The sequence below is a fragment of the Betta splendens genome, chromosome 21 (genome assembly GCF_900634795.4).
Source record: "Betta splendens chromosome 21, fBetSpl5.4, whole genome shotgun sequence".
NCBI classification, from domain to species: Eukaryota; Metazoa; Chordata; class Actinopteri; order Anabantiformes; family Osphronemidae; genus Betta; species Betta splendens.
The window spans coordinates 5750419-5774731 of NC_040899.1; the positions used below are offsets into that span (position 1 = coordinate 5750419).

Consider the following 24313-nt stretch of genomic DNA (forward strand, 5'->3'; position numbering starts at 1 on the left):
GAAAATTAAGGTAATGGATGGGAGTTGTGAGCAGACAATAGAATAAGGACCGAGCGCTTTATATGCGAGACTTTCTTTGTTTAGGGACAAGTGGATAACCTGTTAGACACTTTTAGTTGTTTTTTTTTCCTCGGCCGGGATTGTCCGTCTCCTCAGACAGGACCGTATCCGGGCCAGTGTACGTGCGCACGGATCGCTGCCCTCGTAGTTAACTTGGCAAAAGAGGATAAAGACGTGAGTGGGGGCTCGGGAGCGACGGCTGGAAATAGCACAAATTAACCAGGTGAGGCAATCAATGACATTTCCATTTATTTTCCTTGGGCTGTGAAATCCCCTGCATGCGGACAGAAAGCGCACAGTGCTGCCTTTTAAATAAATAGTATAGAAACAAGTAAGATGCTTTAGAGTGAGTTGAAATGTTTGTGTGTTTTTAATTGAAAACGCTCCCTTTGTGGGCTCGAATGCAAGTGCGATAGCCCGGTGTTGTGCGCAGAGACTGGGAGAAGATCGGCCACTTCTAAGAATAGCGCATAGGGTGGTCTTTGTGCGTTTCGGCGGGGCAGTGGCATGTGGTTGATAACACGCGCACACACATAATGATCCGACCGTGAGCTTGGCCTTTTTAAACAACTGCCCCGTCAATTAGAGCGAGGTGAGAACGACGCCTCGGATGTTAACGGACTTGAAAGTGGCACCGTTCGTGATGGGGAATATACAGGCTTTTAGCACTCCGCTGCGTGACGAAGTGTGAGAGTGCCTCTGTGCGTGTGTGTGTGTGTGTGTGTGTGGGCGCGTGTGCGTGCGCGCACACGGAGCTTCTGCGCTAAACAAGGTTACGGAATCCAGCCTCGCCCTGCCAAAGGGAAACGAGTGGCGCTGCTCCGTTTATGCACGGTTCAGTTCAGTTGGACGGCGGCTCCGCTGTGCGCGCGCGCGCGCGCGTGTGTGTGTGTGTGTTCGTGTGTTGTGGGGGGGCGGAATGTGCGTTTGTTTGGACAGAGTGGACGTTGATCAGTCGTCTCGTCCGTCCTAAGCGCACTGTTGTGGAAAGGATGTAGGAGCAGAGACGGGACTGCACCGCTCACCTTCCTGTCTAGGTGACGGAAACCACTCTGGCGTCTTGCCATCTCTCTCTCTCTCTCTCTCTCTCTCTCTCTCTCGCTCTCTCTCTCTCTCTCGCTCTCTCGCTCTCTCTCGCTCTCTTTCTCGCTCTCTCTCTCGTTCTGTCTAACTCGTAACACGTCTCGCAGGTGTTCTTCGATATGACTTTGCGCTCCGCTGTGTTTTTTTTTTTTTTACTTTTGCACGAGATCTCGCTGGGTCCTCGGGTTGCGGGGGAATATCCTTTTGCGCACAGAGGGTCCGCGTACGACCCCCCCACCCCCCCTCACCCCCACAGCCACCATACGCGCAGCTCCCCAGCAGGGAGAAAGTTTTCATAGCTCGGTGATGGCACATTTAAAAACAATTTTCATCGAGCCTTTAATCAGCCCACCATTTCTGCCGTGCCATATTTCATTTCTTTGGTTGTACGGTTCGTCCCCGTGCGCCATTATACGCGACAGCGATCACTACGAGCCACGTCTTGTGAAGTTGCTGTTTAATTGGGATAAGTGCTGCAGGGTGTGTTGGCTGTGCTCCAAAGTGAAAAATCTCTCCTAACGACTCCTCGAGGCTCCGTAGGCTGCGCGCCCTGTATTTCACGGCTGGCACGGGACGACGTAACCCGGACGGTCGCTGGTGAAATTGGTTCGCGAGGACCGTCGCGGGAGCGGCGCTTCCTGCCGTGGGGGGGGGGGGGGGGGGGGGTCTCCTGTGCCGCCGCGGCTGCTGCCTGTCCTGGAGCCACACAGGCACTAATTAGGAGACGCTCTCTTAGGGCGATCGATGCTCCTCATATTGGCTGGCTCCAGCTCATTGACGAGCTTAGTGAAGGAGGCAGCGGCTAAAAAGACCACTTCAGCCCCGGCAGCCAATCCGCGCACAATAAAGAAGCGTTCATGGCTCGGGCGGCTGGAAGCGCAAGACCTCGTGTTGAGACCTTTCCAGGGAACAGAGCGGGGGATTAACTGGCGGGGGGTGGAGGCTACTTCAGGGGCTTTGATGCCGAATAAAGGCTTAATTGTATTTAAATTAAACTTTGCTCCTAATTGGTACCAAGACAAAAGACCCTTGTCATACATCTACCTGCAGTTTGAAGGGTAAAGGTCTGAATATTTGCGTCCTGAATGAGGAGGACGCTTGGCGATCCTTGCAATTAGACGGCTCCAAATAACACGTTGTTATGAACCATTGTTTTGCGTATTCCATTCAAGTCCCCTACGGTGGAAACGCTAACAAAGGGGCTTCCGCTGTAGTGCGCCACTTTCTCTCAGTCGCCGTAAGACGTGACTTTAAGCTTAATTCCCGCTTCGTATGCGTCCAATAGATTTCCCAAATGGTCTTCGGGAAGCGTATACAAATACGCTACGTTTTGTGTGGGCCGGGTTTATTTATAGTGCACCCCGTTGGACTGTTTTGCGCATCATTTTCCACTGCGCGCTGTGAAGTCAGTGTCGGCCTGATCTGTTCTCCAGGTGTTGGAACATAGGGGGGGGGGGGGCTGCTTACCATAGATCGACGTAGCCCACTGTTCTCCCTCGCTCTCTTTTCATGCGAGAGGACTTTACGCGTCTTCCATAAACAGTGTTTTATTGCCCCAGGCTCATTAGTGTTCAAGGGTGGTCCTCAAGCAAAATGGGGTTTTTAATTTGGCGCTAAGTTTATTTATTTGAAATTATTTCTAACAGTAAATGTGCGAACAATGCCTTACGTAATCACAGGTTTCACGTTCATTATTTCTGCAATTCATATCACGAATATATGATCTGAGGTGGGGGCTTAATGTGTGATTTGGTCTTTCTAATTAAAATGTGAGAAGTGGCCGCTTTTACTGCTTCCTTTCAAATGATTGCGCTTGTTGTTTGCGGTGGGGGGAAAGTGCACCTGAAGGCAGCGCCAGCCCCCGGGTCTGCTGGGTCATATGTCATGCTGAGTGATGTGTGACTGGATGTGTCAGCGCGGCGCTTCGCGTGGCGGCTGGAGAATGTGCTGCGTGCACAGAGGCGAGCGAGCGAGCGCGCGGCCCCATTTCTCCATTTTAAACCCATTAACGGGCTGTTTGTCCGCTCTTCTAATCTGGAATCAATAGGGGCCACGTGGGGAATAGTAAGCACAAGGAGAGCGCGTCAATAACATCACGGGGCCGTTTTTGCATATCAAACCTTCTGATGTGTTTGGAAATAGGCAGGGAAATGGGTAAGATTCGTCAAAGGAAATGCCCGTGTTCTGTTTTTATCTCGTCGGAGACATGAGGTCTGTCTTTTTGTTGTCGCGCTTGTTTTTTTTTTCTCCTTCTCACTCGCGCCTGGATATAAAACAACAGTCTCGTCGCTGCCGGCGAGGTGCGTGTGAACGAAAGCGGAGGCACAGCAGAGCCGAGGAGAGATCGGTTTTCCAGGCGCTGCGCAGCTCCCGGAGGAGACGTCACGGTTTGATTGAAGCTATGCTCCGTGCTGGCCTCCCGGGACCTCGCGATGAAACGGGAGAGCCGCCCCCTCCCTTCCTCTCCCCCCGCCCCTCCCCTCCGCCCGCTCGCTCGCTCGCTCGCTCAGCGCTCCACAAAGCTTTTTGTTTCGTCGAGGTCTGGAGCGCACGGATCACTTCCCCGCAGAGATGTGTCGGCCCGCAGTACTGTTTCACCGACACACAGGCTGTCAGGACGCTCCGAGCGCACCACATTTCACACACACCACATTATTCTCCACTCTAGCAACTGCCTGTCATTTTAAAACTGATGCTCCTGCAGCCAGTGACGCGCAGGTTTTGTTATGAGTTGACTGGAGACAATAATTCCATAAGTGTTTGTTGCTGGTTTCGTTGATATGAGCTGAACTCGGTTAATTAATATTATTTGAACTGGTGACTGCAATGATTGTATTTACTTTGCTGACCCCTCTCTGGCCTATTGGAAGATTGATTTAGCGGCAGAGTAATGATGACACGTCTCACCTCCCTCCTCCGAGTCTCTGCAGGCTCGGTCTTGATCAGGCCTCCTCGTTTGTTTTTAGATGCTGGAGCCTCGGGCGTCTATCTGACGAAATCCCACAGACGCTTGGCAGCAGCTTGGTGATGGCCATAGGAGTTTATTACAGCCCGCTTCAAAGCAGGACTTTTTACGTGCTGTCTGAATGGCACCAAGCTGACTTCACGTTTGCTTTTGACCTCGACCTCGACTGGGCTCCATTTCCTCTAGTGCATGAGCTTAATTTTGAGGAAGACATAATTGGCGATTTAACACAATCAATGTGTGACATTTAAAAAATGGGCCGCATGTGTTTTTATTGTAACCTAATTTACGCCTTTCCACAGCACAAAGAAGCCCCTAGACTAAAAAGCCCGCATTCGTCATATGTGGGGGCAGGAAACGTATAAGGATCAGTCATTTGGCATCCTGCGTTTTTACTGGAAACATCCGACGCGAGAGCAGCGCCAGTATTTCAAACGGAATCAAGAAATCTCCGGTAAACTGAGCGACTCGTGCATGCGCATCCCCATTACAATCGGGTCCTTTGGTGGCATAAAGGCCCATTTAGTCCTCATTTGGCCGTGGCTGAATAGAGCCAGTTCAGCAGCCGCCGCCCGGGCCCTAGTGACAGCACGGGGTGCCTCACAATGTCGCCGTTGTTGCCGACCGTGTTGCCAAGAGGGGAATTTAACCGTGCACCGACTTGCATGCGGCTGTGCAGCGGCCCGGGAGGACGCAGGGGCCCATTGTTTACAGCTCGGCCGCTAATTATGTGACAGCTGAGGAGACGCCGCTGGCTCCTTTCAGCGCCGCGCTCCACCAGCAGCGCGCTCCGTCTCTTTACAGCGTTTATCTCCTCCATCTCTCCCCCGCCCCCCCCCCCGCCTGCGTTCCCTTATATCAGGAACCACGCGGACGAGCAGCGCGTCAGCCCCTCCGTGCTCCGCGCCGAGATGATCAATTGGACCATTTGGCACATGTCGGCCTGATATTCAATAACAATTAAAATTGGTCACGCGTCCCCGTCCGCGCGTTGCCCTTTGTGATGCCGGGCGTTAATGCTTGTGAGAATGCGGCCCCGAGGCTGTGTAGTTGGTAGTCAGGGGTAGATGTGGTCCGCGCTTTTTATGTATTTTCACAAATTTGTTCTGGCTTCTGTTTTTTTCATCAGCACCATGCGCAGAATTCCTCTCTTTTCGCAATGGTGTGTGTGTGTGTGTGTGTGTGTTTGCGCGCGTGTACGCATTTAATCTGTGTTTATCCCCACCCCACCCCCGTCGCTGCGGAGATTATCCTGCGTCACACAGCATTTTTTTAGAGCTGATCGGAGCTTCGCTCCACAGCGCTTGGCAAAGCTCCAGGGACAAAGAGCGAGAGGGCGCCTTCCCTCTCGTTATAGAGCAACACTCACATTCCAGGTTTCCCGTCTGAGCACACTCGCAAACCTGGCTGTGCGGCAGCACAAGCGCGAACACTGGAGGGTGTTTGTGAATGATTAATACGTCCTGGGTGCTTTTATTGTGGATCTGCATTTTAGCTGGTCATTTATCAATTTTACGAGGCAGGAAGCTGCCGAAACAAACACCTTCCCGGCTCCACCGTTTGCCCTCGGTCTCTCCCACGCGCGCACATCACCGGTGCGTATGCGGCCACGACGCCGCACGGGCGACGGCGAGGCCTCAGTTCTGAGGAAATTACAAGTGGTGCCGGTGTTTGTTCCGGTGTGTATACAGCGGGTCACGCGGAGTTCAAGTCGTTGTCAGAGCGAGGGGAGCGAGGGAAACGCGGCCGTGCTCTCTCTCTCTCTCTCTCTCTCTCTCTCTCTCTCTCTCTCTCTCTCTCCCTTTATCAGTTTATCCAGCTCACCCCTCCTCCACCGGGATCGCGAGCGCAGCTAGGCTACGCGAGTTCCGCTGAAAGCACGCGGCGGTTTTCTGTTTAATGGTGCGAGTCATGGCTCGGCTCCAGCGGTCTGCCTTCCAAACGCGGCGGCGGCGGCGGCCGCTGCGCCCCCTCCCCCAGCCTTCCTGCCGCCGCCGACCGCTGTGATGGATCGGGCGGCCGTGGGTAGCTGTTTGTTGCGCAAACTATTCTTAGCAGAGGAGCGCGCTCGTCTTCTCCTCCTTTCCTGTTTCCCTCCTGCCCCCTCTCCTCTCCTGTCCTTCCACGCCTAAGCTGACACGCAGCCACCGGGTCTTATCGGCGCATTATCCATCTGCTAATGTAAGATACGCTCCCAGGGTCCTCTATAGGCAGCGGCTTAAACGGATACGAGCGTCGGCTGCACCGGTTTTCACAGCATTTAGTCATAGCGGCGCTGGTGAGAAAATGATTGATGGCGCACTCTCGCCGCGCGTTTTCGCGCAGTTGTGCAAGCGCTGAGCACGAGAGCCCAGAGGAGCCTGCACGTGCATGCACACGCAGTTCTGCCCCCGGCGGTGCATGCGGCGCGCCTGCAAGTGATTGATCCTGACCTTGAGGCCCGGCGCGGCCTCTCATCTCGGCCGGGCTACTACTCATGTCATGGAAATGACGGGTGCTACTCGGTCATCGGCGCGGCGCGGCGCGGCCAAGCTGGAAAGTAATAACAGGCCACGAGACGCGAGACGGACCCGAACGAGAACAGATCATTATCTCTCTACGTTGTTTTTCCCCTTTCTGGGGATTATTTGTGTCAAAGAGCGATATGTGACTATTTTCTATGTTGAACAGAAACGTCCATAGCGACACCGTGTCATTGGAAATCTGCGCGTCTTTAAGAGGATTATTATTTTTTTGTCTTCGTGTACGGTCAGAGTTAGAGCGAGAGGAGCCCGCGTGAGAGATCGAGAGAGAGAGAGAGAGAGAGAGAGGAAGACCGAGAGGTGCCTGCGTCGCTCCAGGAAATACAGGAAACGGGACTGATGCGATTTCTCAACGACGTCTGGGTAATTTGCAGAAACGCTCACACGTGTCCGTGTGCGCTCGCAGGCGCTGGTGCGGATGTCGTCGAGGGGGGAGGGTGTGCGTGCGTGTGTGGAGGGGGCGCGGGGAGGGGCCGCGCCGAGGGGCCCGCGGCAGGCTGATTAATGGGCCCCAGGTCACGGCAATAAAAGTGGCGTGCCAGCGGCGAGGCTCAGAGGCGGTGATACAGGAGCCGGGTGTCTCTGCTGCTCTCAGCGCTGCGAGCACAGCCACGCTTCGGCTTGACTATTTAAAGACGTCACCCTGTGTGTGCGCGTGTGCGCCTCACACCTCATTTCTAATATTGAAACTTAAATTTGACTTTCTCTCCTCTTTCCCTTTTTTAAAACTTGCCGACTGGGAGCAACAACTTTTCATATTTTCTCCTTTTTGATGTTTTTGAAATAACCTTTAGGAATCAGCTTTTAGAATGTTGTGTAACTCACCACAGCTCAACCGTTTTTAGTGATATCCCAGTCTTTGCTTTTGTACAAATGTGTGACTAGCAGATTTGTGTCGTTACTCCATCTCTTTCTCATCAAAAAATTGTGTCACATTTTTATACAATCCCGTGAATAAAATCCTATATCATTGGCACATTTTGCAGCTGTTGTCAAGGTAAATTTAGGTTTGCTTTAAACGAGGTGTATTTAGTCGGTGTAAGGAATCTCCCTGTTTGGAGGCGCATTAAGCAGTCAGCTGATAAAAGATTTAGTGTTGGATCGTTTAACAAATATGATGTTTTGTTAATGGACATTAACATTTATGTAATTATTCCGAAGGTCCTCAACATAAACTGTTTGATTGCGTCTCCAGCTGTAAATACATGTTTTAAAACCTTTACAAGCTAAACACAATTTCACACACAATGTTTTGCCTTTTGTTATGAACTGTTAGGGTTTTTAAAACCTATCAGACCATTTTACTGATTTTTTTCTGTATATTTGCCTTTTTTCACGTGTTGCTGTAAGTTTTGCATAGTTGGTGCTTTCGCTCTTGCTGTGTGTGTGTGTGTGTGTGTGTGTGTGTGTGTGTGTGTGTGTGTGTGTGTGTGTGTGTGTGTGTGTGTGTGTGTGTGTGTGTGTGTGTGTGTGTGTGTGTGTGTGTGTGTGTGTGTGTGTGTGCGTTGATCTGTGGCCTCTGAGTTGGCGGGCGGTAAATGGTCTCCCGCCGAAGTGATCTCTGATGTATAATCTTCCTTCGCTCCACTGGCTGAGGCAGCCGAGAGAGCAGGTCAAAGAGGGCGTAGAAAAACCAGTGTGTGGGGAACGTGACTGAATAGACGCGGAGCAACAATGCACGTCTAGCCCACAGGGTGGGCAGGATGGGGGTCAGGAGGGGAGGGGGGTAGGAGGATGGAGGGATGTTGACGGATGGGAGGGGAGGGGGCCCACACAGTGCTTTCATCTCCACTGACTACTTCAATGGAGGTGTGTGTGTGTGTGTGTGTGTGTGGCTGGCTAGCGGTGCCATTATTTTTCTTCTCTTTGTACCTTCACTCATTTACATATCACTCTGTCACATTTCATTAACATATAGTAATAATACAGATGTCATTAAAATTTAGATTCATCCTGGACAATATATTTTCTCTTTTGAGGATGAACGTTTTTATTTTTAGCATGAAACTGTTTTTATGTATTAATTTATTTGGCAGTGAGGTTAAGAGGGGCTGCTGTTTGTTATTTATGGCCCAGGGGGTGACTCCTAACTTTCTGCTTGTCTACACAGGGCAACATCTGTTCGTGATGTCGATGCTGAGACATAAACCATCCTGGAACTAAGACAAGGGAACCACATCACACAAAACATGGCAAGTCCCCATGCTCGTCCTTTCTGCTTAGTCTAGTGTCAAATGAGTCACAGTTTCTGGAACTAAACCTTTGGTCTGTTTCACTATGTGTATGCACACTAACACCCAGAAACCTAACCAAGTAGTAATTGTTCATGTTGCACCTTGCTGATTAACTTTGACAGTTGTGATTACTATGGTCAAAGTGAAACTTACGTGTCTTTCGTCCCCTGTTTGCCGAAGGTGGATGCAAGATTGACGCCCCTTGCAGCTATGGGGCTGGACCGAGGCACTCTTATGCACGACGGTCTTCGGCTCCACAGTGGGGTTGTGTACCCAGGAATCCGAGCACTGCCAGCAGAGAAGAGCAGAGAGACAAGTGCCCTCCCTCTTGCTTATACCAGGGAGGGCCTCCCAGAGCTCATCTATAAGCCTGACGGTTCTCTGGACAGTCGAAAAGCCCACTAATGGATACCTGGGCCTCTACAAGAACAACCCTCCAAATCTCCACAAGCCTGTGTTGGTTTCTGGGGCTGAAAGTCTAGGCTTGGAACGCAGAGTAGGGCCTGGAGATAAACCATCTGATATGGGCTTACCAGGTGCTGGTGGCAGCTACCTCCGCTTGCCATGGCTCAACCCCTACCCTGAAGCAAGCATGTATTCCTTCATGGACACGTCCAAGTATGCAGCTCTAAACATGTACAAAGCCTCTTTGCTCGGCCAGCCCAGTCACTATCTTCCTCAGCACCTGGCCTACCCTTCCCTGTGTGCAGCTCAGGGAGGTAATGTTAACCCTGCTGCGACTGCCTCAGCTGCTGAGAGGCTCTTCTACATGCCACCCTATCCACCTTCACCCATCCCCTCTCCCCTGGTGGCACCCCCTATGAGGATACCTGCGGTCACAGTGGCCCCCACGTCATTGGTTCATTGCCAGGACAAAGGGCTTGGTGTTGCATCTCCATTTGCACAGCAGCTTCACCAGCCTTCGCCTCATCCTCAGCACCATCAGGGCGCAATCGACAGGGACAGATCCCCAAGCAGGAATAGTAGGCCAAGCAGACCTCCGTCTAGGAAGAGCTCCAGCAGCAACAATAACACCAGTAGCACTAGTTGCACCAGTAGTGGGAATAATAATTCTCTGTCTGCAGATTCTTCTCATGCATCTTCTCGGCTCACCCAGCCTCCCCCTCCTCTCATTGACAATTCACTAGATTTACAAAGGCCAGTTGCTAGGCTAGGGCCACCACCCACCTCCTCCACCTCTTCAGTATCTGCCACATCATCTACTACACAGTCCATTCCTCATCTATTTTCTGTGAGCAGCATGGCAGCTGAGCAGCCCTCTCCTGCCCGACCCAGTCCCCACAAACCCAGGCCAAAAGATGGGGCTTCCGAGCACAGAACTGTTGGACATGAGCGGAGACCCAGTAGGTCTCCCTCGAAACCTAACTTTGAAAGGTCTGCTCATCCAGCAACCAAAGACTCAGCAGAGAAGCCGTTAGATTTGTCTGGAAGAATTCTGGAGTTTGGATTGCATCCCAATGGATTCCAAGTTAAAATGGACAATATGGCATCAGGGACACGGTATGGGCTACCCACTAGCAGAGAGTCTCTCTCCCCTTCCTCCCACCCTCACTCTGCGATCAGCAGCACTTCTTCAAAAGTCTCTGAAAGGCCAGAGATGATCAGCACTTTACACTCATCTTGGGTTGTACCTAGCCCTTCGTCAAATACACAGCACACACCAGGCTTGCCACCCTCTCCAAGGCCTAACACGGACATCAGCCTCTCGCAAGCCAAAGGTTCCTCCCCTTCTGTTATCAGACACAAAGGTTCAGAGAGGGCACACCCTCCGCAACGTAGCTCGTCCTGTCCAAGGACGGGAGAGACCAACCCCAGTGTTTCATCCAGCCAACACTCTGGGACCTCCCTGGGAACTTCCAGGGATCTTTCTCCCAAACCCAGTGGTGAGTGGGTTAAACATAGCCCCAGCCATTCAGAACGTCCACCAGCCACTGGCCACCACAGAGAGGCACCAGAGAAGTCCTCCCAGGCCACGAAGAGAATGGAAACCACTCCAGATGTGCCACCATACAAAAGGCCTTGTTTAGAGAATGGACACCCTACCAGCCACATTTATCTTCCTCAGAGTGACGCTTACCTAAATCACAGTCTGGCTTATGCCAATAGATATCTGCACTACCCCATCCCTGATGGCATGGCACTACACTCCCTACCAATTCCAGGGAAGGGCCCAGTCTACCCTCACCCAGTGTTGCTGGGCAGCAACAGCCTTTACCCAACCCACCTGGCAGCAAAACACTCTTTACCCTACCACAACCTCCCAGCTGGCCCAGGCGGGGATTACCTCACTTATAACACACAGGAGATGGCTCATCCTCTGATGCAGACTCACTCAGACAATAAGCTGCCAGAAAGGGGAGAAGCAACTGTGAAGCCCCGTGGGCAGGAGAAATCCCGGGGCACTGTTGAAGAATGTGTGGGACATAGAGATCACAACACTGGGAAAGAGACAGGTGATGGAAGCCAAATAAAGCCTGATAGAGAAACGGGAGCACAAGGACAGTGCGGCAGTCAAAGCAAAACCCCCGCTTCCTCTGGTACATCCAGAGAAAAGATTGTCTGCATTGACCTTGTACACTCAGACACGGATATTGAGTCTACTCCAATAGTTCACAAACAGCCCTCTGTTGAGACCAGCACCAAGGTTAACCAAAATGAATGTTGTCATAGTAACCAAAATCTGGCAAAGACTGACAATGAGCCCAAACACCATTTTTCTAACCCTTATCCAATCCACTCTGGACATAGCCCCATCCCGAAGTCCAACCACGCGGACAGACGGCCGGAATCTCCCTTCAGGAAACCAAAAGTTCTTCAAGACCCAGACTGTCCTGGTGTGACATCTAGCACATGCACAATTTCTCTAGGACAGGTTATCCAAGCAGAGGAGAGCCCAGAGGAGCAAAGTCCCAGCCCAGATCTTGGCGATCAGGACCAGAGCACTTTACGCTGTGCCCGCACATCCGGGGAGCGCAGCTCTGGTAAAGACAAAGGGGACAGGGAAAGACGAGCCGTCCAGCTCGCGCACAACCGCACAGATATGGTGGAATCAGAGAGGGACTTTGAAAAGGAAGACAGTGTTGTTGACCCAGGGGAATCCCAATGCGAAGGGGATGAGGACGAAGAAGATGGTAGTCATTCTTCATCTAAAAGCTCGCGTCGATCCAGTCTGGCCAAGAGGATCGCCAACTCCTCAGGCTATGTTGGCGATCGCTTTAAATGTGTCACCACTGAGCTGTATGCTGATTCCAGCAAGCTGAGCCGTGAACAGAGAGCTCTTCAGGTAAGACCACTGACCCTTGTGGGTGGGTAGCATAGACAGCATATTAGGCTGAAGTTGGTGGTGGGCTGGAGGAAGGTGATCATTCGAGCATCCATGCAGGAATAAACCCCTGACTGCCACTGTCTTTATTCCTTTAATCCAATATTGAGTGCTGCCTGTGGCGCAACCCCTGCATGAAATACTCGTGACATACTCCGCATTTACAAGGCACTATAGAATAATATAAGTTCTGTCCTGGCTCACGCTTGACCTTCCCCGTAGTTTATCATTGTCAGGAAGGCCCGATCAGGCCTTCTGTCAGGGAGGTCAGTTCAAAGGTTAACCAGGACTGGCGTCTCTGTATGTTGATTAGTGAGCAGTCATTGTAAAGGGTGTTTCTGTGCGTGCGTGCTTGTGTGTCCGTACGTGCTTGTCCTTGTGTGACTGCCTTGGGGCTAAAGCATGTGTTAGTGCTGACTGCGCCATAGAGCCATATCCTAAAGTTTCAGAGCATGACAGTGGCAGCCTCACAGTTCACAGCGCCTTAGGCTATGCTTAACCCCAAGGTTAGGGACAGTCGAGGGTTTGCAGTGCGCTTAAAAAACCAGTAGCTACCCTCTTTGGGGTTCCTCTGAGCCTTTCTGCATGGCCCCAACTGCCAGTTGCAATCCCACCCCCAGCCCTCCCCCCGATGACCTGTGCTGCCCTGCCTGGTTGCTGCCCAAGGTCATAGTTCATCTCACACCACGAGCATCATCAGTCTCCATATATAAACGTACAGTGATAGTCATTGATATTCACGTAGGATTTATTCTAGCATGTTCTGTGGTTTCCTCTGTCCAGTGTTCACCATATAAACAAAAGGGTGTCCCTATGCTATATTATCCACAAACTCAAAGACAGATTTAATAGGTTGCACATGTCAGTCTATGATGTAAACGCACCCTACAAAACAGGTTCTGTCTGTGTCATGCTTGTCAATACGCAGCTGCAACACAAAACTATCAAACTCTTCATTTCTGGACACAAAATGGGATCTGGAGATGTTTAAATCCAAGTAATCAATCATGCTCATTATGCAAAATATTGTCCTGATTTCTTTCTTTCTTATTTTTTTTTAAATTTTGTCATTGAAACGGTTCAGAAATAATTTGATAGTTTTGATGCAGTGTTAATTGACCTGTTGAGTCACTTTAATTTGATTGTGTTGTTTTGTGGGATTGTGGCTGCCTATTGTGTGGGGAATGTGGAGAAACATAACATAAATTCATTAAAAAAAAGAATGAAATGATGGACAGATATATTGAGCCCCCCCGTTCTAATTGCTTAGATGGAAGGCATATCACGAGAGGGGAGTAATATAAGTCAACCTGCAGCTAACTGGGAGGTCAGTTCTTTACATTTCTTATCACATCTGCTACTGATGGGCTCTGTCTCCTTTTTACTCTGTATTGCTGCATACTCCTTTCCCCCCACTCCGTTCTTTCCTCTTTTTTAATCTCCTCTCTCTGCCTCAGGGCTTAGATGTAAATGTTTCCTAGCCATGTTTATGTTTCAGGAAGGGAGATGCCAGGACTTAAGCCCCAGAGCGCATGGACTCACAGTGGCTGCAGTAGTCTAACTTGTGCCTTGATGCTGTGCTTGTGATTTATCTGTAAACCTTTTGTCCTGTGTGCATTTAAATGTGGGGATTTAATTTCTTTGGCATTTTCTTTTGATTTTGAGACAATATGATTTCTGATGCAATTTTTTTGCTTCTGTAGCTGTTGAGGCCAGATTGAGGCTTAGAGAGGTGTGTGTGATTGTGCGCGATCGTGTGCTTGGCGTGGGCAGAAGATGAGTGGTTTTCATGGGTTTTCTCTGCGTTTGTGTGTGTGTGTCTGTGTCTGTGTGTGCATGTGCACGCAGCGGGCAATGATGCGGTTCTCGGAGCTGGAGCTAAAGGAGAAGGAGGGCGGCGGTGTGTGTGTGTCTGCCTCGGCAGCAGGACGGGAGCTGGCAGACGGCCAGCGCAGGGAGCGAGCGCTGGAGCACTGCCAACACACCACCAAGCAGGGAGACAGGGAGGGTGAGTAACCCAGCACCACACACACCGCGCATGCAGCCGCTCGGCGAGCGAGCGAGCGAGCGGGCGCTCCGAGAGGGACCAACGCAAACAATAGGTGTGCACACGCACTCGCCGTAAATGCTGAGGCAAAGCGGGGTCACTCTAAAAAAAAAAAAACGACACTTTTCCACACGCGCGCACACACTCTTACACAAGCTACGCCGCACAAGCGAGTGAGAGAAACGGAGTGGGGGAGTTTTATTTTCAAGAAGCCTTTTGTGCTTATCTGCGCGGAGAGACGATCGAGAGGGAGGGGGGAGAGATTGCGTGAGAGAGAGAGAGAGAGGGTGAAAGCAGGGGGAGAGCTAGTGGGTGAAAGCGGATGGGAGAGCGCAACGGAAAGAGAGCGGGAGGGAGGGAGGGAGGAGGGGGTTAGTTACGTTGGCTGAGAGCCCAGCTGTGTGTTGGAGCGAGGCCGCGGCTGACGTGTGAGCCTAATTATGGCATGGAGAGAGACGGGAGGGAGTCAAGGAGAGAGAGGAAGGCGGAGGCGGAGGAGGTGGGGGGAGGGAGGGAGGGAGTCACGCTCTGTGTGAAGGGTGTGGTGCGGTCATGCCGTGGGGGAGGACAGAGAGGGGGAGCCGCCGTGCGCAGTGAGTGTGCAGGATGTTTTCCTGCCTCCGCTCGCTGGAAGCGCGGGCGGCGGCGGCCGCTGGCTCGGCTCACGTCAGATTAAAGAGTCTTTACCCCATCAAACTTTTATTGCCTGTCTTTAAAGAAGAATAAAAGCCGGCCGGTGGTAAACTGGCACGCTCCCTCCGTCAATCCCCCACCTCGACCCCCCGCTCTTTGTTCCCGTCCGCATTCGCGCTCTCCTCCCGCTCTGATGCCTGACTCGCCCCCCGTCTCACCCGTCTCACCCGTCTCACCCGTCTGCCTCCCCAGGCGTCCGTCCGGCCTACACCAACAACCGCGTCCCAGTGCTGCAGAGGTGCGTGGTCCACCCGGAGCACCTGAGCCCCGGGCCGGGCCTCCGGGACGGGGTGCGCTGCGGCAGCCAGGCGGCGCTGAAGGACGGGCCCAGGAGGGGGGGCCGGGAGGAGGGCGCCCACGGCGTGCCCCCGACCTTGACCCCGGCCAAAGGTTACCTGGAGGAGAAGGGAGGCTGCGGCTTCGGGCCCACCAGGAAACGGCCGCTGGGGCAGGAAGACGCGGACCGGGAGGAGCTGCTCCATCCAGAGAAACGAGCCAAAATCTCTACGGGTGAGGACTTTGTTCAACACGTCGTTCCCATTTCCCTCAAATTACCCCCCCCCCCCCCCCCCTTCCTCCCCCTCCCCCTTTCTTCTTCTGTTTTCTGTGCATCGTCTCATTACTCACACCCTTTTCCCTTCGTCTCATGTGATGCCGAGTCCCGGCTCCGCGCTTGTTGTTTTTGGAAAAGTACGTGTTCTTTCTTCCCAATCAATTCCACCTTCCACCCCCCCACCACACACACACACACACACACACACGCAGGCCGTCCCATCTTTCACTCTGTGTGGCAGCCAGCTCAGAGAAGTGTTTAATCCTGCCTTTGAGCGGAGTGCAAGACAGAAGCGGAGAAGAGGGACAGTCATTCTCTCGCTCTTCTTTCAGCTCCGCCGTTCCTCCGCTGCGCTCGCCCTCCTCCCTCTTCAAAGCTGCTCTTTTCTTCTCTTTTCATCTCCTTTCTTTTTTCCCCTCATCTGTTTGGGTTTCCTTTTTTCTGGCATGCGGTATTGTGCCTGCTTTCCCCGACACTGGCAGACAAGTCAAATACCCGTCCCCCGTGTATTTCGGGGGAGGACCCTCTCCCTCTGCTCCTCCAGTCTTATTGCTTTGTTTCTTCACCACAGTCTTAACTTCTCTCCCCTTTGACTCTTCAAACTGTCACTTTCACATCCTGGTCGCTGTCTGTCTCGTGGGTGTGTGTGGTGTGTGTGTGTGTGTGTGTGTGTCAGAAGGTCGGCGCTCATAGACAACCTGAAAGAGAGACTGTTGTGCTTGGAGGCCGAGAGAACGTCGCCGTTCGAGGTCATATGACCGAAAATGAGAACTGGAAAACTCAAGCTGTGTGTTGCTGTGGTTTGCAGACGAGCGCGAGCAGGCCAGTCCTTCGGAGGACGAGGACGACGAGGTGAGGAAGCTCAAGGTCTGCATCGAGCTGAAGGGGCTGCGACTCAGCAAGCCGACCGCCGGCGCGGCGTCGCCCGAGGGCGCGCAAATCAAACAGGAGCGGGGCTGGCCACAAGCCCGACTGCTAACCGCCGCCCAGGGCCTGCAGGAGCACAAGATCAGGGCCGGCGAGCCTGAGGACAGAGCCGCAGCGCAAAGAGCCGAGCTCAACAGGAAGTTGGGTTTCGAGAAGATACTCAATGGTAAGAATGAACCGTGAGCTGTGCAAACCGCTTCTGTATGCGAGTTCAGCTCGGGTGACGGAAGTCTATCTTTGGCCCGCGTTTCACTTTCTTTGTTGAGCGGTCGCTCTCGGGGGGATTTCCCGCAGGCCTTCGGGGAGGTGGCAGAGGAAATTAGGTAGGGGAGGCTTCTTTTTGCCAGAGGAACGGCTGCGGAATCAAAAACCGGGGCCGAGGGACTGGAGCTAAAATGCCCAACCTCCCCGTGTGGTTTCTGGGTTGTGTTCAGCCGGTCCACGGGGGCCGCCGGCCGAGGGGGGGGGCGATGAAAGCGCGGCGGAGGGACATGGCTGGTTGAGATACGCGTAGGCAGGTGTAGCGTGACTAATGTGTGATCAATGATTTTTTTTTTCCCTTTCAAGAGTAGTCACGGGGAAACGGAGGGCGGGAAGAAAGCGAGCGCGTGTGCGCGAGACGAACTGTCCCTTGTTCGTGTGCCTGAAACGAGGCAGAGGGAGGCTCAGAGGAGGAGGAGGGAATAAACGAGCAGAAGACAGATTAAAGGAAATGAATAAAGCAGTTTTGGTTTTATGTTTCCTGCAGAAACCACAGACCTTGATTGGCCGAGTTTTTTTTTTTCCTCTCTTCACCTTTTTAGATAACATCACCCTGGCAACAGCCGTGTTGTTACCGTGAATGTGGTAATGCTACAGTTTGTCTGTCAGAGCTGTGGCCTATTTCATTTTTTTAAATAATCTCGCCGCGAGTGTCTGCTCCACCCACAGCACAGCGACGGCAGGACGTTGCCGCTGTCACAACCCGTGTGACGTAAAGTCAGACAGCAGCCGGCTCTTTCAAATGCCTTATCTCCAACCAATGGACTGGATCTCCACCGTCCTCTGGAATCCAGACGCTGCTAATCAGTTCCTGTTCGGCTGGAGCCGGGTTGCGTTGGAGGAGAACGCCGCGAAGCCGAGCCTTTCTCAACTTTCCCCCGCCGCGTTAACTGGGCATCTGTTGAATCTGCAGCGCTCTGCATGGGGCGCCCCGTGACAAAGCCGGCTTTTCATTGGCGATGAATGCGCGGCCAGACTCTTGTATCTTTCCGCGTGAAGGCCACTTTGGAGGAAATGCATTTCTATTACCATATTAAACAAGACTTTGACATTGTGGTTTTAAGAGCCGGTTTTTGTTTTTTGTGTAAATATGTACTATAAGAGGCTGAAACCAGACAGTGTCACATTAGTTTAGGGAGATTACTCATAACCGTGTCCTTGCTGCAGTCAATGAGTACGCACCAGTCACCACGGGTTGTTTATGCGAGCCTGTGCGACGCATGCAAGTGTGCGCGTTTATTTATTTTTATTTTTTCCTGAGCGAGCAGGCATGCTGTGCTCCCAGACAGCTCCGCGCGCTCATTAATAAACCAACAGAGGGTGAGAGATGGCCTTGCACTACCTTCCCATCCTCCTCTTCCTCTGGGCTCTGGCGCTATCAGCCGCTCACGCCGCCTCCCTCGTTCTCCTCCTGTTCTAGGAGTGGCGGCGTCTCCCCTCCCCCCGGTGCCGCTGAAGGACAGGACGCACCCGTCGGGCCCCTTCTCAGGTGACCGTGGCCTCAAGGAACCCAGAAGAGGCCCCCCCTCCCCGGCTCCAGAACCGTCCGTGGGAGGCACCCCTTCCCTCAAGCTGCGTCGCCATAGCGACACGGACAAACCCAAGGGCAAACGGCCCTGCAAGACCAAACACACCGGTCACCGGGAGCGAGAGCGCGAGAGGAGGAAAGAGGTCACTCCTACCAGCCCCGGCCAGCGCTGCGTGGCTGATCTGGGAGCAGCTGAAGACGACAAGGTGAGCGCTGATAGGGTGTCTGGCCATGATACTGGCGACTGGATGTTTGCAGCAGCAGCGTCTGCTTCAGTATGCCTGTCGGCGCCTCTGATTATGCAGCTGGGAGAGGGAGGGAGGGCGAGAGGAAGGAAGTATGTTTACAATGTTTGGAGGGCTGCTGAAGCTTTGACCTCCCCGTGCCCTTAGCGACTCCCTGCGGAGCGCCCGCATGCGTGTGTGTTTGTCTCTGGCCTTAATTGTCAAACGAGTGTCATTGGTGGCTGTGTGTGTGTGTGTGTGTGTGTGTGTGTGTGTGTGTGTGTGTGTGTGTGTGTGTGTGTGTGTGTGTGTGTGTGTGTGTGTGTGTGTGTGAGCGAGCATTCCTGACATAACAACAAAGCCCCGGAGCAATTATACGTCGCACTCGGCGCTGAACACAAGGCTGCGCACACGTTTTCTCGCTAACACAGTCAGGAATGTGGCAGCCGTGGTCGAGCGCACGGAGCGCCGGAGTTCAAAGGCAGGGGAGGAAAAAAAAAGGAGCGTAGGGGAAAAACTGAGGGGGGGAAAAAAGAAGGCTAGTTGTTTTCCGCCCATGCAGCTCTCCTCCCCGGCTCCTCCTCAGCCTGACAGCTGCTCCGACACGGAATTCCACAGACGCACACGTGCGCGCGCACACACACGCACGCACGCCGACTCTCGTGCGCCGCACTCCGAGGGCTCTGTTGGTTTAGCGGTTAAAGACAAAGCGGCGTGCCAACCTGCGGTGTTTGCGATGTGAACAGTTGGTGTGAAAGCCGCGTGCGTGTGTGCCTTTTCGCCGATGCATAGCATGTCTTAAATACACAATAATCGTACGTAAACACAGACGGAAATGAGAAATCTGGATTTAAAGTAGAGGTGGCATACAAATGAGCTAGAGGGGCAAGTTGTGTTGTGGATGGCATTTTGCTTCGTGGATTCATTTTGGACTATTATAGTTGTGTGTCTGTGTGCGTGTGTGTGTGTCTTTGTGTAAACCCATCCGTGTGCCCTTGAGTGAACGTGTGTCCCGTCTGCTATGTGGCAGGGGCTGTAACGCTCTCCCTCTCTCACGCTCTCCACAGCTGAGTGAGCAGCGCAGCGCTGTGAGGAAGCGAGCCGCCTCTCCTAATCATTACCCGGGCTCTCCAGTCAAGCCCTGCTCCCCCGCCGCGCTCTGTCCGCCCTCCCTGCAGCCCCAGGCGAACGGCAGAACGTGCGGCGTCCCACCAGAGGTGCTGGGGCTGCACCGGACCCCTCCCGCCGAGCCCCCCGCGGTGCGCCCCATCCCGCCGGAGGCGCGGCGGCTGATCGTGAACAAGAACGCCGGCGAGACGCTGCTCCAGAGAGCGGCGCGTCTGGGCTACGAGGTAATGGGCTTCTCTGGAAGTCGTCCTCCCTCCTTATCGCTTTCTCTTTGCACATTTCATACTCCTACACTTCAATTGAGCTCATTTTCTCCCTCTGCTTTGTTCCTGCCTGTGACTTTCGCAGACTTTAGCTCCTCTGTTTTTTTTTTTTTTTTTTATATCAAATTGTCTCTCTCCATCTTATTCTTTTCTTACATCTGCCCCATTCTTCCTCTTTCTACCATTTTCCCTATTTCACCCTTGCTCACGCTTCCTTCTCACCACGCTCCATCTTTTTCGCTCCTCTACGCGCTCTTTCCTCTCAGCGCTCTCTTTCTCTTCCTCTCTTTGTGACTCAGATTGTCGCTGGCACCCCTCCTCCTCCACACCCGCGAGCGAGCGAGCGAGCGAGCGAGCGAGCGCACGCACCCCCCCTCCCTCCCCCCTCCCCGCCACCCCTCCTCTCGCCTTGCTCCGCTCTCACATCTCATTAATTTTCCGTGAGGCAAAGTGTGACACACGCAGGCACACGCACACGTGCACGTGCGAGCGCAGACAGCATGAGGGATCGGTGGGATCATTATACGGAGACTGATGCTCGCTGCCTCTCTCTAGCATCGGGAGGTTTTTTTCCCCTTCTTCCTTTGTGTGTAGCTGCCGATCGTTCGCTTCTAAATAAGATCCTCTCAGTCTCCGCAAAAAACAAGAATGACACTTGTGTATATTCTACCGAATCTCCCACTTCCTATTAGTCTAAAAGCATTTAATTAAAGTCGCCCACTGTCTCGTTGTTCATCATCACTTGTTTCTGCTCGTGTGCCTAAACGCTTCACCCCCCTTCACCGCTGACCCGTCTGGCGAACGCTTTTATTGATCTGATTGGCTTTAATTGCACTTGAGCAGCACGTTGCGCCGCGTGTCCATACTGTCTGACGCTTGACTCTGCTTTTGCGTATGAGTGATTATTTTTATCGCTGGCAGAGGTATCTTCACAGAACTGTAAATAGGTGTGGGTATCTTTTGTTGCTCATTAACCAGTTGCTTTATGGTTGTGTGTGTGTGTGTGTTGTGCACATTTATGATGATGAGGTGTGTGTGTGTGTGTGTGTGTGTGTGTGTGTGTGTGTGTGTGTGTGTGTGTGTGTGTGTGTGTGTGTGTGTGTGTCTGTGTGTGTGTGTCTGTGTGTGTGTGTGTGTGTGTGTGTGTGTGTGTGCGTGTGTGCGTGTGTGCGTGTGTGCGTGTGTGCGCGCGCGCGTGTGTGCGAGTCAGAGTGGGAGCGAGCAGGAGTGTGAATGAGAGGTAAGCACTGGGAGTATAATCGCGTTCTAATGGCCCTCTAATGTGCCGTGGTGACTGTGGTTAGCAGTGGCGGCGGCTGTTTTTCTCCCTCGCTCGCTCGCTCGCCCGCACGCACGCTCACGCGCACACAGGGTGCAGCGCAGCAGCAGGGTTCAGTCAGCCGTGCTGGAGAGAAGCCGGCTCGTCTCTCTGATTTATGCGTCTCTCTCGAACATTTTTTTTCCTGCCTTCCTCCCCCCGCCACCCCCCCCCCTCTTTTTCATTCCCTCTTCGCATTTTTCCCTTCCTGCTCGCTCCGCGTGCGGAGAGGGAAGTGGGGAGGAGGGAGGAGAAAACCTGAGACTACACAAACAAGGCTCTGACCGCTGCGCAAACAACACCCCTGCCTCCCCCTCCCTCCCTCTCTCTCTCTCTCTCTCTCTCTCTCTCTCTCTCTCTCTCTCTCTCTCTCTCTCTCTCTCTCTCTCTCTCTCTCTCTCTCTCTCTCTCTCTCTCTCCCCCTCTCTCAGGAAGCTCGTCTCTCACTGCCTGTGTGTGATAAGCCTGGGGCAGACCCCTGGGGCACGCACGTACACACACACACACACACACACACACACACACACACGGATGTGCGCTAAGACACACACCAATTTATGCATACCGTCTACACACACACACACACACACACACACACACACACAGGCTCGCATACAAGCCTGTAGATGCGGCGAGCGCTTGTCTCATGCTGGTGTTTTAGCGCCGCAAGCTCTGGGCTTATCACACACAGGCAGGGAGATATGAAGGCCTGAGAGACGGCGGCACGAACGCACGCACACACACACACCTCACAGGCTGATTACAAGCGCACACACACAGAGACGCCCGTTACGAACCTAAGCCCTAGCACAGGCATCCTGACGCGTTCTTTTCCATATGCTGCACAGTGAGACGACGCTCCCACACTTGCTGCTGTCACACAGTCACACAGACCTGCTCATGCAAATTAAGAGTCACCTCACACACACACACACACACACACGCAGCCCACATGCTGACTGCGAGCACACATGCGCAGAGAAACACCGGTCGCTACGAGCACAGGCTTCCTCTGTGTCCAGACCTCCGCACGCAGGACGCGGCGCCGCCTCATGCACACGCGCATGTAATTGAATCCACGCCGCTACCCCGCGCGTGGATTCTGTTCCCGATGCCCAGCCGACACTGTGCATATTTCATGTTCGTTTAGTTTTTCGATCCGTGCCTCTGCACATGAAAGCCCACTCTCTCGCTTCCTCCCTCCCTCGCTCTCCTTTTATTCTCTCGCTCGCTCGTCTGCCTCGCTCTCTGAGCATTTGAAATGGTAATGAGGAGAGATTCTGCGGATGTCTTCATCCCTCTCATGCCGGGGCTCAGGGCCCCTCAGCTCTGCCCATTGAAAGCTCAGATAAAGGTGCAATCTGTCATTTATTCTCCTCCCATGAATCACTTCTGATTTTCCTTCTCAAATCCCTGTATGATCCGAGCAAACAAAGAAACTAGATTGCGTTCTGGAGCCCAGGCAGACCAGCATCCGAGAGTAAAGCTGTATATGTGATGGCTGGATTCACTTCTAGAGGAGAAATAAATCTCATTTGGGTCGACTTCGGTGAACTCTGACTTGCAAATGTGCACATTTGACTGATGGCGAGCGCTCTTGACCCTTGACTCCAACGCTAACCTGATCACTAACCTCTAAGAAGCGCGGGCGCAGAGCGGGGAATCCACACCAGAACTGTGGGGGTCAGTGGAGACCCAGTGACTCATGCACACGCTGCTCGTTTTAGCGATCGGGACATTTCACTTGCTTCACTTTCTGACGAGACGACACACACTCGCACACATCAAACACTTGCATCTCGCTGACGATCTCCACTAACGTGACCAAGTTCTCAGTAACTCAGGATGTGAGTGTGTTTCGCTCTGAGGCGCCTCTGCCCCTTGTTGTCATTTGGTTTGTTCGCCTATGAGTGTTAATATGCAGAGCAGGGCAGTCGTTGAGACCGGAGGCATTTTTCATCACAAAACAACCAGAACAGGTGATTATGGTGGTTCTTGCCTCCTTTTCATTCTTCTCGTGGCTTAGGTTTGCGTGTAGGTTGGTGTGAGACTGACTGAGACGATCGGTGGCTGGATTCTCAGACTTCTTCTGTTTCCCCCCGTGCAGTCATTCAGCGAGAGGCTGGCTCTCGCACACTCACACATCCACACGCGGCTCTTGTCTGGGCACGCACCGGCTTTTACCGCTTTTGGCTCCTCATCTCACAGGAAAAGCCGCTCATGCATCACCTGCACATGCGATACGCACTCGCGCACACACACAACGGCGCGATGCGAGGCGGCGCTGCAAGGGGTTAAATGTCTGAGTGATGCATTGATTGCAGGCGAGCGCAGGGAAGCATTCTAGAGAGAGAGATTAGAGGACGGAGGGAAGGCGAGGGGAGGGGGGAGCGTGTCTCATTTTACTGCGGAGGCGTGTGCGTGTCTGTGTGTGCGTCTGTGTGTCTGTGTGTGTGTGTGTGTGTCTGGCGGGAAGCCGGGGCTCTCGTGCTAAGCTCCTCGCTCTCTCCCAGCGATATTAAACACGGCTCCGGAGGTTTAGCGCTACACCTCCTCCACAGCCACACCCGCAAAGCCGTCCGCAGCCCAGAGACAGGCGCGCGCGCGCACACACACACACACACACACGCACGCAGAGCTGCATATCAACACTCTCGCGCCGGCCGTCTCTCCAACACTCGCTCCCATTCACTCGCAGACAGACGCACGCATGCACACACACGGCGCGAATGGAATCCCCCAGAGGGGGAGCTTCGGCACCGCGCTCCTGAATCTCTCTCCAGCAGGCAAACAGAGTGTTGGCAGCGAGCGAAAACCAGTTGGAGCGTCGTCCCACCCTAGCCTCCCCCCCTCCTCCCCCTCTCCCTCCCTCCCTCCCCTCCACATCTCTCCTTCCCCACCACTTTGTCTCGCTCTGCCTCTCAATCCCCTACTTTTCCTCTCTTCCCCATTGTCTCGCTTCCTCCCCAGCTCCGATTGTCCTCCGTGTCACTACACCTCCCCCTTGGCCTCCGCCACCCCCCCCCCCTCCCACCTTACCCTTTCATCTCTTGTTATTATCAGCTTCAGCCCAGAGGACGGCCCCGGCAGATTTCATCCACAGATTCATTTATCTGTCATCTGTTGGGGTGTTGCCTCTCGCGTCTCCCGCTCGTCCTCCCTCT

General features: G+C 53.2%; 1 protein-coding gene across 1 annotated transcript in view; it reads left to right on the plus strand.

Annotated features, from left to right (window-relative positions):
• The first annotated feature begins 6 nt into the window (after window positions 1-6).
• The window catches only part of bcor (BCL6 corepressor), a 29073-nt gene continuing 4766 nt past the window's right edge, over window positions 7-24313 (plus strand). The window contains 10 exon segments of the mRNA XM_029136464.3: window positions 7-283; window positions 8741-8822; window positions 9045-9257; window positions 9259-12168; window positions 13478-13534; window positions 14056-14215; window positions 15140-15457; window positions 16309-16593; window positions 18109-18422; window positions 19508-19792. Coding sequence (XP_028992297.1) covers window positions 8820-8822; window positions 9045-9257; window positions 9259-12168; window positions 13478-13534; window positions 14056-14215; window positions 15140-15457; window positions 16309-16593; window positions 18109-18422; window positions 19508-19792 — 4545 coding nt within the window. The 5' untranslated portion in view covers window positions 7-283; window positions 8741-8819.